Source organism: Amblyomma maculatum, chromosome 9 (genome assembly GCF_055883805.1).
Source record: "Amblyomma maculatum isolate TAMU_Amacu chromosome 9, ASM5588380v1, whole genome shotgun sequence".
Lineage (NCBI taxonomy): Eukaryota > Metazoa > Arthropoda > Arachnida > Ixodida > Ixodidae > Amblyomma > Amblyomma maculatum.
In genome coordinates, this window is record NC_139352.1 from 64,142,465 (window position 1) to 64,158,021 (window position 15,557).

Consider the following 15,557-nt stretch of genomic DNA (forward strand, 5'->3'; position numbering starts at 1 on the left):
AGAAAAATGCATGCAACAAATCAATGGCAACAAAATAATCACTCATTCAATGAATCATGACAGAAAAAAAGCGGCTAGGCCAAGCTTATGGCTTGGGTTTGTTCAGTGAAAGCAGACAACCAATCGGTCATTGTAATATCATTTAATGTGAAACATACGCAGACAAAAGAAGGGACACACATGACAAAACACGGGCACTCATTTTTCGACTTGTGCATTTTGTGCAGAGTTATATTATTGCAATGGCTAAACACCAACTGGCTCATCAGTTAACTCTTTTGAAGAACAAAGCGAGCAGCCGAATATGAGATGCCTAAATGTGCCCATGAAATGCCCAAACGGGCCTCCAGGACGGCACTGCCAAATCGACCGGAAATGCTCTAGGCACCACAGCAGACGTGGTTTTACCTCCATATTCTTCAAGAGAACAAGAAAAAGTATGGTGCTTAACTAGTGCTGAGACAGCAGGGCTCCTTTCAGAGAAACAGTGGCAGAACAAATACTAGTAACATACTGCCACGGTTAATCAAGCCCCTTTATTTGCACTTTTACGTGAGGAATGTAAGTTTGAAACGGCTAACACTAACATTGGTGGTGAAGCACTGAAGCCAAGTGGATAACCTCGGACCTTCAGATGAACAGCGCTAAACCTAGGTGTAACAGAATTTGCTATGAAGCTTGTGCACCATGGCACTGCAAATTTCAATTCGTAAGGACGATGACTGAACTAATGTCAAACACACTGCAATCAACAGCACAAGAAAAGCTGCAAAGGAAACGCTACACTGTGAGACACTTTCGCATGGCATGATATTCATCCCAAATGTATATACACGAGCAGGCGGACTATGCTCGTTTCTGTGTCGTACAAAAGAACAAATGAAAGCTGTACTGAAGGCATAAACTTCACTTCTAAACAGCTCGTGCAGACCGTTCAGGGCACATGTAGAGAGGAACATCCAACCAGGGAAGTTCAGTCACAGTAGCCCTGTCAGCCAGCATCAAAGTCAACATCAGTTCTCATCCTCTTCTCATTAATTGCCATCCTGTCACCTAGCCAGAACACGCTTCTATCGAGTGCCATGATATCAAGGGCATTGGACAAGCTTGTATCGCTTGAGATATTCCTCAGCAAATCTTTGACATGTGAGCTCTTGCCCTCCGGTGTGCAATGGAAGGACAAATCAATGTTTGGAATGCGCAGCCTTTAGGACTACACATGCGGACAACTTTCTGTGGCTGTGCGGCGAAAGCTACAGAACCGAAATGCACAGATCACTCGATAGAAGAATGTAGTCCCTCGAGAAATTTTGCGTAGCGTGTTCTAAAAATAATATCATAACAAAATTACTAACAATGTCCTTAATCAATATTATGCTACAATTATTAGCCAGTACAGCTTAAGTAGAGCATTCCGATGGCTGCACTACCTGTGGGCAGTCATAAGCTGAGGCCATCCGCGCGTCTGCAGCTTCTCCCCGCCGATTTCAGTACATTTCACATTTCCGTGTATCTGGCAGTTAAAAAAACAGTAATTCGATGTCAAAGCGAAACTGAGACCAAAACCGTAACTGACGCCATATGTACTTGAACAACTTGACTTAGTAGCACCCTGAAGAAAGCTCCGCCTCCATAGCCGTGAAGCGGAAGTGGCGGCGAAGCAGAACAGCATTAACGGGGCGAAGTGCTTCCCCTAGCTCTCTTCGCCTCGAGTTCATAATGGAAGTCCAGAAACTCCGCAGTTTTTGAGCCTCAGTAACGAGTAACGAGGCCGACGCTGGGTCTTTAGTACGCCACAGACCGGCAGCAGCGTGTGCCTTAGTGGCCCGCTCTTACCTTGGACCTCCCGCGTGGGTGATTAGAGACCTTTAGTTTAGCGCTGCCACTTAGCGTGGCCGTCTACCGCTACCGCGCTCCGTCAGCATAGCACGCGCTGATTTGTCTCCGCGTGCGGCGTCCACGGAAATTTGACGGGAACGTGGCGCCATCTATCGCAATCGGGGTGATCTGCGCATGTGTACTGACGCTCGCGCGGTGGCTGCAGCGGTAAGCGGTAGCCCTAAGCATTTCCTTGGCGTCACCGTAAAGCTTGCTGGACTGTTGTGAGCACCGCAGCTCTCTGCATCTCTTCACAACAGCCCCGCCACTAACTGTTTTGTAACGTGTGCTTGCTCACTCCACCTGCACACGCGCAGTGCAGGTGGACGAACATGCGGCTAAGGTGCGTACCTGAACTGCATATGCACATTCGGAAGTGCGGTATGCGTCTACGCTAACACGTCTCCGCTGTGTTAAGTCTGTATTAGGACAGCGACAACTCAAATGTCTTTGTTCGCCTTTCTATAACCGGTGATGTTGCCCGTGTGGAGCACGGGGAGAAAAGGGAAAGTTGGGGAAGTGAGCTCACTCTTCTGAATTATGGTTGCTCGCTTGAGGCAGGCCCAGGCGATGACCACGGCCGTGATGATGACGGTGAAGGAGGCGGCCACGGGCACCACGAAGTAGGTGCGGTAGTAGAAGGGCACTTCGCTCTCAGTAGTCACCTGCAACGAGCGCCCGTCTGCGAGGAAAAGGAAAGGGGACTGGTCAGCATCCATTCTTCTCTCTTCTCTTCCCTGTACAGCTAGCTGCATGCCGTGAGCGTTCTATACACAAAGCGAGAGTGGGAAGAAGGTTCAGAAACTGCTTCGTGCCTCTTGTAGCAGCTAGGTACTGTAACGAAAGCAAATACCATTTAATAGAAATTTGAGATTTTGTAGCAGGGAAATCAGCGTTTTCGACGTTTTTGCTTCTATAGCAGAAAAATTGATTCACATAAAGAGGGAGGTGCAGCTAAAATTTGGGTATCGGAGTTAGCAGGTTCGAATTTATGTACTATGAATGTAGCAAAACAAAAATCATCCACACCGCATCCACGTTTCACCTTTACAGCGTTTTTAAAACTTGAAGGGGAAGCAAACAAATGTATTAAAAAATCTGTACAAAATTCTAGAATCACACATGCTTGACACTGAGTTTCCGGGTGGTCCTGTTAGTCTAATTATTCTGAAGGGGCACGGGTTGGCGCATCGTTGGCTAAATAGAACTAGATAGCTCGCAGATTGGAAGCAGCAGCTCGGGCATAAATGAGAGCGGCACCACATTCCTTCGCCATGCTAGGACCGCAGCGCATGGAAGAATTCCGCCCAAATGGTTGGTTGGTTTGTGGGGTTTAACGTCCCAAATCAACTCAGGCTATGAGAGACGCCGTAGTGGAGGACTCCGGAAATTTCGACCACCTGGGGTTCTTTAACGTACGCTGACATCGCACAGCACACGGATGCCTTGCTTTTCGCTTCCACCGAAAAGCTGCCGCCGAGGCCGGGATTCGATCCCGCGTCCTTGGGAACAGTAGTCGAGCGTCGTGGCCACTGCGCCACCCCGGCGGCTCCTTTCCCAGCGACACGCAGTGTGCTTATGCTCAAATATTGGTTACGTGGTGATCCCTGCGATAGATTCATGTCCGCTAAACAGTGAAGGTATTTTGCTATCAATACTCTCTTAATAATAATATAATAATTGTTTCACAGGAAGGGAAAGGCGCAGTATCTGTCCCTTACGGCGCGGTTCAGGTGTCCATAGCTGTGGGCACCTGAACCATAAGGGAAGGGAGGAAAGTGGGAGTGAAAGTGGAAAGAGAGAAAGGGGAGTGGCAGTGGAGGGCTACGGAGTAATTTCGACCACCTGGGGATCTTTAACGTGCGCTGACGTCGCACAGCACACGGACGCCTCTTCGTTTCGCGGATCGAGCCCGGGTTCTCTGGCACAGTAGTCAGGCGTCTTACCACTCCACCATCGCAGCCGGGAAGCTCAATACTCTCTTATCAGCATATATCAGTAGCAATAATAATAATTGGTATACAGGAAAGGAAAAGGGCGGTATCTGTCACACTCTTTCTGTGGACACCTGAACCTCGCCGTAAGGCAAAGAAGGCGAGAGTGAAAGCGGAAAGAGGTGCCTCAGTAGAGGACTACGGAGTGTAGAGGACTACGGAGTAGTTTCGAGCACCTTTATTTTAGCGCACTAACACCGCACAGCAAATGGACGCCTATATCGCCTCCATCAAAACCCAGCCGCCGGCGGTCGGGCTCGAACCCGGGTACTCCGGTGAAGTGGTCAGGCGTCTTAACCACTGCGCCACCGCGGCGGGTCGCACATAAAGAACACTTGATTGATCTGAGCCTTCAGCGTTGGCAGCTCGTCAAAGTTGTAAATTATATTTTCGTGGTGCTCTAATTTGTGCACAACAGTGACGGTCATATCCAAAAGCGTTTGAAGTGTACTTCCAGAAGATTCCCGGACCTCTAAAAGTGAATTTCATTGCTAGTGGTGATGCAATCCCATGTGTGGAGTAACGCGAACACAAAACTGAACGTGCGAAAACGAAACTATACAGCGAGAAAGCGTGCTTGCTGCGCTCAGCGGAATACATCAGCGCGATCCGGCTCCCTCAGACCCGCGCGCGCGGTTTATCGTGGGAACCGGAAAAGGCAGGTGGAGTGGTGCCTCTGTACATTCTCCGTTAATGCATTCACAGCGTTCAGGGCCAACAGTCAGCTGCGTCGTGGTACGACGCAAGTAAGCGCCACGCGGTACCGCACTTCAGTTTTCAATCCACGAACGTGTAGCTGCCACGGAGGATCTCACAATGGCTGCCGATGAATTTCTTTCGTGCAAGGCCCACCACTATTGCGTGCGTGCTTTTGCTGCGTTCTGGCGATTATGCATATCAAGCGTCAATGCTGTTTAGAAACTCAACAATTTTGGTCGGCGAGTTAAGGGCACCATGAACATCTGCGATTTTCGGATATTTCTTGGTCAGGACTTTGAACAGAAGTTCTCGGTACGACAGTAATCGAACAGCCGATTATTTTCGCTAAATATTCGAAATTCGGGGTCGTAGAAACAGCTTGCTGCCAAGATTCAAAAGCGCCGGCTTTACTTTCGCCCCCGCTCAAGTTTTTCAACGACCTTTTGGCGCACATGCGGCAGCAAAAGTTAACAAAATCTCCGTTTTTAGTAGCATGTAGCAGGATTTTTCATTTGGCGTTGTTGGGCGCAAATGGCGCAGTGTCTTCCTATGCTGAATGATCGCCGAGTTCTGTGACATACGTGGCCACATGACGTGGCCGAATTGGTTGGAGATTTACGGAGGGCGGTAACAGAATTTAAAACAGGGGGCCCCAATGCTTTGGAGATATAAGAAAGTAGCATGCATCTGCGCAACGTACGAGTTGACCAGCGAGTTTTAGAATGGGGTTTTCCTTACGCAGCGGAGCCAGGCTTGAGTTCATAGATTGTAGCGTCATTGCGGCAAACTGAGAAAATGCGTTTCAATGTATAAACTAACGTAATTTCCTTTAGCAAAATCTGTTATTTGTTATTAATATAAAGAACAATTTAACCAACAACTTAGTAAGCCTGGAATGAGTTTGTAGCATGCACATCTCTTGAACTGTGCCTTCCTCTGCGGTGAAGCGGACGCGCATGTGGACTGGTACCACTGCGTTCTCAGACATCATTCCCGCTTCCTGTTCAAAGGGCACTGATTTCTTTGTTTTCACAAGTACATAGTTATGCACTCAATTGGGAGCAAGCATATTTGTTCACAGAACCATAGCGGCTCAAAACTTAAGCTATTAAACAATTTAAATTAACAACTTTTTTCATACCTGGATCGAATCGCAATTTGTAATAGTTTGTGTTCTTTGTTTAAAAAAAAAAGGTGATTGATTTCTACTGCTGAACTATTGAGCCGAGAAATAGCCGTATTCAAAGCGCCCGCGGTTTTTGACACTGTCTTTATGGCAACCGAACGACGCAAACTCTCTAACGCTAGCAGCTCGGCAAACCCGCAAGCAGTCAGAAAGTATTCAGTAAAATTTGGCAATCCGGGTATCTTTAGGCTGTGGGGACACACACGAATCCCCTGTCCCATTGTAACGGCCGCGCGTAATTATCACTCGAGGTTTCGCGCGCGCCGTTTGGGAGGATGGTGAAAAGAGGACACACCAGGCCACACCCCTCTTTCCCGCAACGACGCGGCGGCTTTTCCCCTTTCCTCCTGGCATAGACGGCGAGCCTCCTCTCCACAGCCCGCCTTCCGCGATTCTCGTGTCTTTCAGGGGGTGAACGCGCGCTCTTCAGATTTTGTGGGGAGACCGCCGCCGTCACCTGAATCCTCGGTCATCGTACGCACTTACCGCTTCGGGCCGTGAGCGCGATTCCACGCTAGTTTAGCAGAACGTTCCTCCCCCCATTTCATGGCATCTGTGGGGATTCGTGCGGAGCCCGGCTTCGTCGCCAAGCGCGAGAACTTCGTTTTAAAAATGTGCAATTTATAAGCTCCTCGATTTTAGGCCTTGTAGGTAGAATGAACACTCAGTGGCATGTCCTCTACATGATGCCATTATTTTACAGCCAACCTAAAACCATTTCCCAGGTGGGCAGCGGACAGGCAGGCAGGCAGATATATCTTTGGGTCTTTTGCGTAGCTAAGGTATACCTGCAGCTCGTACAGAAAAGGGTTAATTGGAAAGGCCTCTGCAACTATGCACTGCGAAGGACAAAGTTTTGTGCGCTGCACTGGCCTTATAGAGATGATGATTATGACGATGTGGCTGAGATACAAATTACAGGGCCAGTATAATTTTGACCAATGCTGTGCATCCCAGTTAGAACGAAGTGCAGTGTGAAACGGCTACTCAGAGCGAACGGGGCCCGTGCTCACCGGTGAGATGCGTGACTGCGGGCAGGTTGTGCGAGAAATCCCCTCGGCCGTACATGTTGTAGGCGGCCAGCCGGAAGTTGTATCGAGTTCCGCTGCGTAGTTCCCTCAGCGTCACGGTGTCCTTGGTGCCCGGGATGTGCAGGTCCGCCTTGTCCTCTTCGTCCGTGCCATACTGCACCAGGTACTCTGCGAAAGACGAGTAGTACGGCCATGGCAATGAAGCCTGCGTCGCTTTAGGACTAAAGCCCATAAACCAAACCTATCCGAAGCTTCCGCGCCAGTAAGAGCTTTCTCGCTGCTTCCCGCCGGTTTAGAGAGAAGCCTCACTCACGGCAATGGCTAATGACAAATTGCAATCGCAAAATTAGTGCGCTCTGTCGCTCCGTGACCGATTGCCAGATTCCATTTAAGTCCATACTAGTTGAATCTGCGCTTGAAAAACGTGCCGGCCGTGCGGTGCCACAGACTGCTCGCGATGCGTACAGCGCGACCAGCGGTAGCGAAGTCTGCGATTAGCGGCCCGTGCGCGCCTGCCACGTGCGCCGCTGACTACTACTACTCACGGCCGCGCGCCGCTGCAAAATTTTCGCGCCGTGGAAAACAATCACATTGCCGGCGATACGCGGTCTGCGCGCCTTTGTGTAGGCCGCGCGGCGTCACAAACTGCTCGCGGACCGCGATCGCGGAGCCAGCGATGTGCGGTGCGTGCGCGCCCGCCGCGTATGCCACCGCTAACTGCTGCGGTTGTGACGTCTGCGGTTTGTGGACTCTGCGCTCTAAAAGCTTTTTGAGGCGTGAGCCCGACCGACAGTTGCGACGTCGGCGAGGTGCGGACCACGCGTCAACGCAAACTGCTCGTGATGCGTAGTACATACAGCGCGGCTGGCAATCGCGTAGTCAACGATGTGCGGGCAGGCAGTGCGTAGTGCTCCAAGGTTGCGGTCGCAGTTCGCGCATTCGTATCATCCGTAGCGGCGCGAGACAGTGTTTGTAACATCAGAAATTTGCACATTGGACGCAATGCTCTCCGGCCAGGGAATTTCGCGAATTCGTATCGACCGGATTCGCATCACCGAGATTTTACAGTATAATGCAGATGCTATAAAAATCATTGAATCATCGTAAAATGAATACGGAGAGATGCTGTGTAAATAGTGGAAGCTATGTAAATGCAGTGCAGGGAATAGGCAGAAGTGTCGTCTACTCTGTATTAGATACTTTGCTGCACTTACATATTTAGGAGCTGCTTTTCTGTAATTTTCTTGTTGTCCATTGAGTGGCTTCAGCAGATGGCAACGGTGCAAGGCACAATGCACAGAATAACTGCACTACAATAGGAGCATTCTCTCATTTGCTACTTATATCGTTCCACTTAGTATATACCCTATTTCTGTGACTCACACCAAGGCCACCGATGCTTGCCAGTTAATACCATTTATTTTACTTAATTTTGACTGTAGTGATGGTGTAATTTACAAATGCATTTCAGTAAAGTGAGATAGAGGAACTGCACTTACCAGTTGATAAAGAGAGTATCTGATCGAAACATGACCTGCCAAATATGCCGTCACTCAACTGGCATTGTCAAGCATCCGCTGGTATCGCATAGCAAATGCAATGGTTGCATTTGCATTGAAAGAGTGCTTAGTGCCCTGCAATAAAGGTGCTGAAAACATATGGACCATATATGGAAGAATCTTCCACCCAATTAGAGATGATGTCACCAAAAAAATTATGGAAATTTTTATAGTGTATAACTGACTCGAACTTGTGATTGAATTATTGATCAGTGAGCTGAACCAAACAGCTGTCAAGCGAGACTTTGTGGGTTGCGCTGCAGGCCAAAGTGGTGATATTTCAGCTTCCGTGGACTTCTACAGTTAGCTAAATATATGTCCTTAAAGCCAAATGGAGGAGCCGTGCAGATGAAGCGCAGCATTGTTGACACTTACGGATGACTGGCGTGTTTGGACTCTGTGGTGTATTCCAGTTGAGGCTAACAGACGAGGATGTGATTCCTGTGACTCGAAGGCTCGGCACCGGCGGTGGATCTGGAGGATGGGGAAAGAAAATAGTCTAAGCAAACTGTCACACAAAAGATGAATGCAAAATAAATAATGGCGCGTACAAATTCATCAGCTATACCGTAGCCATTGCAGTTGATTCTTTAGGGAAAGTATTGCATTCATCAGTTGACTTTGCTTGAATTCCTTAAATGAGCTGGGGTGGCAGTGTACTGTCATTTCCAAACCTTGAAATTCCTGCGCAATCCAAAGGAAATGGGCCAGACCACACGACACTGTGAATGCTAAGCTTTTCGTGTGGTTAATTAGACTCAACTGGATGCCTTGCAAAGTAGGTGCTTAGTTTTCCAAGTACCCCCATGTTCAGATAAGCCAGCCGAAACGCTCGCCGTTACACACCTAGCTCCGAAGAATCCGCAGATAAATCACCCACAAAGCGGCCATGTTCCACAGATTTTGTGATAGATCAGCATCAGTTAGGCAGAAATCGGCAGATCTGGAGCCAAGAATTTATTTAGGACAGTTTGTATACTTCCCTACATTGTTAGCTAAAACTCAGTTTCAACCTATTATTGCATGGCAAGAAATTTTCAGAAGCCGGGTTAAAATTTAGATATCTACCCAGGATGCAAGTAAGGAATAGAATTGGATAAACTAGAAAGTGCTGCATGAGCACTAGCCAGTCAAACTACAGACGGACATAAGTCATGGATGAAGCTGAAAAAGCCCCTAGGGGGCTCCTAGGTATTAGCGCACATTAAAGATATACAGTTGGGTTTTGTCGTTAGGATTAAAAGATAATATAGAGGAAAGTGAACAGGCTAATGACGAGACTGCTGAAACGTGTGGGGCCCTGCTGCACGGACCTTTAAAGGGACAGAACACTGGCCAAAATATGGCATGGGATTATGGTGGAGATGAAAAGATCTTGCCTCATATAGTACAGATCGAGCAGTACAATATCCAAAAAAGAGGCTTTACAATTTTAATTTGCCATTGAAAATCGCATTAAAAAAAAAACGAGGCGCTATCTGGCGGAGAAACCCTAGTACCTTCAGTGTAGCCCCCACCTGACTGCATGTCAGCAAAATATCGCTGATTTTCGTAACTGCCCATTGTTCTTTTTTCTTCGCATTGTCTTTTTTTCTTGTAGGGGTGCTTGCCATAATTTATTATATTTTGCGCTCTCTCCAGTGCGTCCTTAAATAAAAACCACCCCTGCGCACCGCGGGAGGCATGTTTCAGATTTTGCCACTAGATGGCGCCACAGTGTGTGCAATTTCGTGAATGAAGCAATGACAGTGCCCACTAAATCTTTTGTCGACGAGGGCGTGCGTTATTGTACCGTAACAGCATTGAATGTGAAAGTGAAAAGGACATTACTCCACGCAAAAATGTCTGATTACTATCTGGCGAGTGAAAGTATATTTGTTTTCGGTACGTCTTTTTTGTCGACCACCAGTCGTCATCGCGGTCGCTGCTCATGGTTTCCAGCATCGGACTACATAAAAACGGGCACACGCATTGATCGAAAAATTCCCTGTAAAATTTTTCTACAGCGTTTCTAACAAAACTGCTATGGAATCGAACATTTTAGACATCAATCTTCTAAATTTCAGTGTTCTATCCCTTTAAAGGAAGCGGCGCGCCGCATCGTATTTCAAGGGCGTGCCCCTTCCCGGCATTCCCTTCCCTCAACTGCCGAGGGGAAACCGGTACTTGCTCGGTTCCTGCTCGGACCCCATAAAACGAGGCGCGCGGGCGTCTCGCTCCTTCTTCGCTCTCCTGCTGCCCGCTTGCTTTGTTTGTTTCACGGCCCGCTGTGTGTGTGTGTTTTGTGTCTCCCTCGATAGAGGAATCGCCCACAAACGTGGAGGCGAAAGCAGTCTAATAGAGATATGATAGCAAAGATTAAAAGAAGAGATTTGTGTCCCAGGAACCGAAGCTGCCGTTATTGCCTCAGCAACAGACATCCGGCGAGCCCCTCAGCCAAGTGTTAGTATGCCATTATATGTGAAAAAATTCACAACACTATATTCAAATAGCTCATACTTGTCTGTGGTGGCAAAACAGATAGGTCTGCGAGAACATGTAAGTAGAATAACAACAACAACGCACTGATGTATCGAAAAATAAATTATTAGTGGACTGTAAGGGCAGAAAGAATGTGGGAAAAGTTCATAAGGTAGCTTCAGTTCACACAATTCTAGCTAAAATTTAGACAAAATAGACTTTTTCAGGAGGTGTAAATGTCAATAATACTGTAGTAGGCTTTTTTTTTTTTTTGAGTGTAATGATTCTCACGATGATAAGAGTTGCTTACTCAAAAAGAGGGTTAGGGGATCAGACATATTACCAATCATTCGATGAAGCGGGGAAGCAGGGATGGATGTAGATTGGAGACTAATGGAGGTCCATTGTCCGCCAGTGGACAGTGTCTGGCTAATGGCAATAATACCAAGTGTTGAAGCTATCGGATAAGATGGTAGACAGGTACATATATATTTGGGGTTATTAGCCGTACCTCCGTTGAGGGTGGTGCAGGAGACCTCTTCGGAAGCCGGTCCGGAGTCGACGTCGTTGAAGGCTTTCACCGAGAAGGTGTAGACAGAGGCTGCCTGCAGTCCGGCGAACAGCTTCTGCTTTGCATTGCGGTTGACCGTCTCGTGGCTGAAGGGCGTCCCTTCCAGCTTGTAGCTGACAGAGTAACCGCGCAGTTCACCGTTCAGCTTGTCTGCTGGCGGTGCCTGCAAAAAGATTTTTTTTTTTTTTTCGGGCACGATGCAGGATGACCTTTCTCGGCGCACAATTTTTGCCACTGTCCGTGTCGTGACTTTCGAGTCATGAATGCAGTGAAATCTCCTTAATCAGACTGGCGTTAATTCGGATCATTCGATCTAAGAGCGCAGTGGCGGCAGACGCCCTATGAAGCAAGCTATCGTCCAAATAAAAAAATAAGACCTACCCGAGCCTGAATCGCATCGAACAGTGGTGCCCGCGCACCTCAGGCAGGCGCGACGAAGATTGGAAATCCCCCCACTGCCTAATTACAGTCCAGCAACATTATTTCAGTAGTAATGTGGAACGTTGGGCGAGCTGAATCTGATTCATGGCGAACTTAGGGTGAACAATGGGGACCAAGGTAGAAGAAAAACACCACGTGTGTTTTTCTTCTACCTTCCTCATATTTTTTTTTTTTTTTCTTTCGCTAACTTCATCATAGAGCATAGTTTCTGTTTCTCTTCTCCAATTCACGCCCTCCTGCCGCTCATCCGCCAGCCGCGGAGTTTCGCGAGCTGGTTTGCGCCTGAAATGATCTTTTAGTTTTGGAACGGCGTTATGGGGTTTTAACGCCAGTACGCATTTTTTTTTCTTTTGCATGCGCGTGTTTTCCTCCGATCTTCGAGTGCACTGAACGTCCGCGTTTTGAGGATGCTTCACCGCAGGGACGCGCCTCGAAAATGCGACGGGGCCGTTTGTAAAGAGGCATCATTGCTACTGCATGTGTCGCGCTAAGGTCGCAGAGGCACCTAAAGTTTTACACAATTCTTCGACATTACTGGCAGTGTGCTCAAAGCGAATCACTTGATGAAACCATGAAATATTTCCCTTGTGTTGCAGCTTAGTTTCCGTCTCAGATATACAGAAAACCACATTCCAAGTGTCCATTACGTAAAATGCGGACGGTTTCCTGCGGGCTTTTAGGCGCATTGGATAATTCGAACTTTCGAATAATTGAATATTTTTGCTGGTCCTCTAAAGCCCGAATTAAAGATTAGACTTTAATGCACTCCGCTAAGCAGCTTTTTCCACTCGCCGATTATTTGGATTGTAAAAATGGGGCAGTGTTTTCTTTACACGGAAAACGGCAAATTCGAGATGGTATGATAAGAAAACGACTGTCGATCGAATTGAGTAAAGGCATGTATTTTTGCTGGAACTCTCCAAGCATTTAGGAAACTAATTGACAGCACAGAATCGCGTTCCAAGCGCTACTCGTAGGGTGCAAAACGGACGGTCGTGACGTCATGGTATAGCTCGGCAGCTATTGGTTGGAGGGGCGTCCTTTGATAGCTGGATGCCGCTTTTTCTTGACCTGTATCCGACTATAGTTCGTTTCACTTGAGCGGTGAATTAGGATGGATAGGGTAGTGGAATCAGTCCTTACCTCCCAGGTGACCTTGATCGTCTTGGTGTCAATGGCCTCGCACTTGACGTTCATGGGAGGCGCGCCGGGCTCTTCAGAAGGGATGGAGATAGGAGAGGGAGAAAAAAAGGAAGGCCTCAAGCTTTAACAGCAGCGGCGGCCTCTGGAATAGATAACCAACTATGCTGTGCTTGCATAATCTCATACTTCCTTTTCGGCGCCAGAAGTGGCCATACAAAAAAATAGATAAAGCACTTCACTGCTTTCTCCTCTGCCGTAACCTCCTAGTTTCCGACCGAAGAACCGCTGCGTACAGCCAATAACTCGAGCTTGGTTGCCATCTCCCGGGTGTTGCGCTTTTACTCGGCGTTTCAATTTTCACTAGTTACAGCGCTGTAGGCTCAATTCTTTTAAGTGAGATGAATTTACTATTCTGCAAGCAACAGAGTAGTACACTTGGACACGCCAGCGGGCCACATCTCGGTGTAAACTTCTCGGCGAGCTAGGAACTGAGCCTTGTATCCTTTGCTTGTTATAATGCAAAGGAAAGCAGCAAAGCAGATTTTATATCATGACAGTCTCTTCACCTCTTCTGGATGTGGCCGCATGTTTTCCGTCTATTGCAATTTTGAAAGCGGAGCAAAAGAGAACAGCCTCACGGGCTGTTTCGTTTTTCCTGTCATTTTCGCGGTGTTTCCTCAAGATTCAAGAAGTCGGTTCAGCCCTGTCATGGTTCTAGAGACTAGAGGCCTGGTTGCTGTCGTGATATAGGAGAAGAGCGGCTGCACATACCTTCGGAGGCCGTGGTGAAGTGGACGGGGTCGGATGGCTCTCCGAAGCCGACCGAGTTCTCTGCGAGCACGACGGCCGTGTATTCGGTGCCCGGGTGCAGCTTGCCCACGCTCAGGCTGGGCCGCAGGCCGTCCACTTCGCGCTCCTGAAGAACGCTGCCTTTGCCTGCGTGCGCCGCCACGAAGGACGATGCTTTATATCGAGAGGACCATGAGCAGGCAGAAAGAAGGCAGCATGCGGGGTAACACATTTGCTGCAGTTTGGATGCGATTTAGGAAACTGGAGGCTGCGTCGCCGGGCAACCTTCAGAAGGCGTAACGTGTGCAGTCGCCCCAGCGTATAGGGCCATTCGCAAGACTTCCATCCTTCACGTGGGTGAAGTGCGCGCTTGTCACGGAAACACAAAAACGTTAACACGATATCGGGTAGGAACACGGGTCTAATGCGGGATGAAACCTCCCCGTGAGGGCAAGGGAGGTGAGAGAGCTTATATGCCCAGCGGCACAAACGCGCCCTGCCGCCGCCGGCGAAGGCCAGCGGACCGATGGGGGCTAGGCTACTGCTACTGCGCTGCTCCGCCACGGAGGAGGGGTAGGGAAAGCTGGGGAAAGCAGGGATAGAGGCTTCCGCCAGCTTTGCGGCGTCACCCCTTTTGTGAAACTCCCCTAATGATACCGCTACACGGGGGAACTTCGCGGGCGGGAGGGGGAGCCGAGGACGTAATAATGCAGCTGAACTGGCGTTCACAGTGGCGATAGAATTCCTCTATAAAGCGGTATTCGCATGAATGATCTTCGCGGTATCAACGACGGCTGAAATAGCCGATTTCAGTAGCGGAGGGTGCACCTCGATCTCAGTGTCTCCCACGTTCTCATACTGAGCAGGCTTTGCAGCCTAAATAAAAATGTGCCCTCTTTTCTCCTCTCCGAACCCGGAGCACTCTTCAAAGTCGCAACAATATTTGTTTATTTTTTCGCTAGTGGAAGGGAGTTTTCATGTCAGCAACGGCATGGTAGCGTCCCCTGCTGTTTTGTTTTCCTGCCTAGTGTAAAGTGCAGCACCTACTTGCAGTTTCGAGAATTATCCGGGGCATCCGTTCTATCGCCTGCTGCCACCCTTCGCCGTTGCATCCATTGAAATGGCGAATATAACGGCAAAATTATAAGTGCCACAGGAACAGCATATGTGATCTCTGTAACGCATTAGCTATGCATTTGAAATCTACCTTAAGTATCTAAATTTTCTTGCTCCCTTGTTTCTGCAGTTTATAGAACTGGACTGAAGGCGCGTTTATACTCCTACGTAACTCTCGCGCGCGGCACGGAGACGTGTAGTTGGCCAAAACAGTACCATCTGTGATTCGATGTCGCTTGCCCGCCGACGTGTTGGGCGGCTTCGGCGCGCCTATTCTGCGCCTGGCACGCCGAAGCCACCAATTCACTGCGCGCGATTGCGGAGCGCGCAGCCGCTACCGGGACACGTCTTCTTGATTTCAAGACATGCGACATGCCGTGTGAATGGCGTTGTGAGTGTATACGCGCCATAAGTCATACGGCAATCATCCGCGTCGGCGCAGCTGGAGTGTAGGGAGGTCGAATTCCTACCAGGCACGGTGCAGCCAACGCAACTTGACGTCTCTGATCGCAACCGCTGCCGCTCGCCTCCGCGCCAAGAATGTCGGGGTATAACAGAGACCTTACTTGTGTTTGGATGAGCCCACTAAATGTCGAACAACTTGAGTCGCAACTCGGAACGCACATTCGCTACCTACTCAAGAAAGATTGGACAGCCTTGGCCCCATCGAGCGGCGTCGATAACTCATGG

The 15,557-nt window shown here is 48.7% G+C and overlaps 1 protein-coding gene and 1 long non-coding RNA gene across 11 annotated transcripts in view; one reads left to right on the top strand and one right to left on the bottom strand.

The window, feature by feature from the left end:
• LOC146179223 (uncharacterized) overlaps positions 1 to 15,557 on the top strand; it is a 294,299-nt gene that overhangs the window by 126,088 nt on the left and 152,654 nt on the right. The window lies entirely within an intron of this gene.
• Positions 1 to 15,557, bottom strand: part of LOC146179229 (cell adhesion molecule Dscam1-like) — a 185,462-nt gene that overhangs the window by 6,507 nt on the left and 163,398 nt on the right. For all 9 annotated transcript variants that reach the window (XM_084578908.1, XM_084578909.1, XM_084578903.1 and 6 more), the window contains 6 exons: positions 13,734 to 13,898; positions 12,963 to 13,033; positions 11,319 to 11,541; positions 8,723 to 8,821; positions 6,771 to 6,956; positions 2,408 to 2,560 (listed from right to left, as the gene is read on the bottom strand). In XM_084578908.1, coding sequence (XP_084435034.1) covers positions 2,408 to 2,560; positions 6,771 to 6,956; positions 8,723 to 8,821; positions 11,319 to 11,541; positions 12,963 to 13,033; positions 13,734 to 13,898 — 897 coding nt within the window. The remainder of the gene's footprint in view (positions 1 to 2,407; positions 2,561 to 6,770; positions 6,957 to 8,722; positions 8,822 to 11,318; positions 11,542 to 12,962; positions 13,034 to 13,733; positions 13,899 to 15,557) is intronic.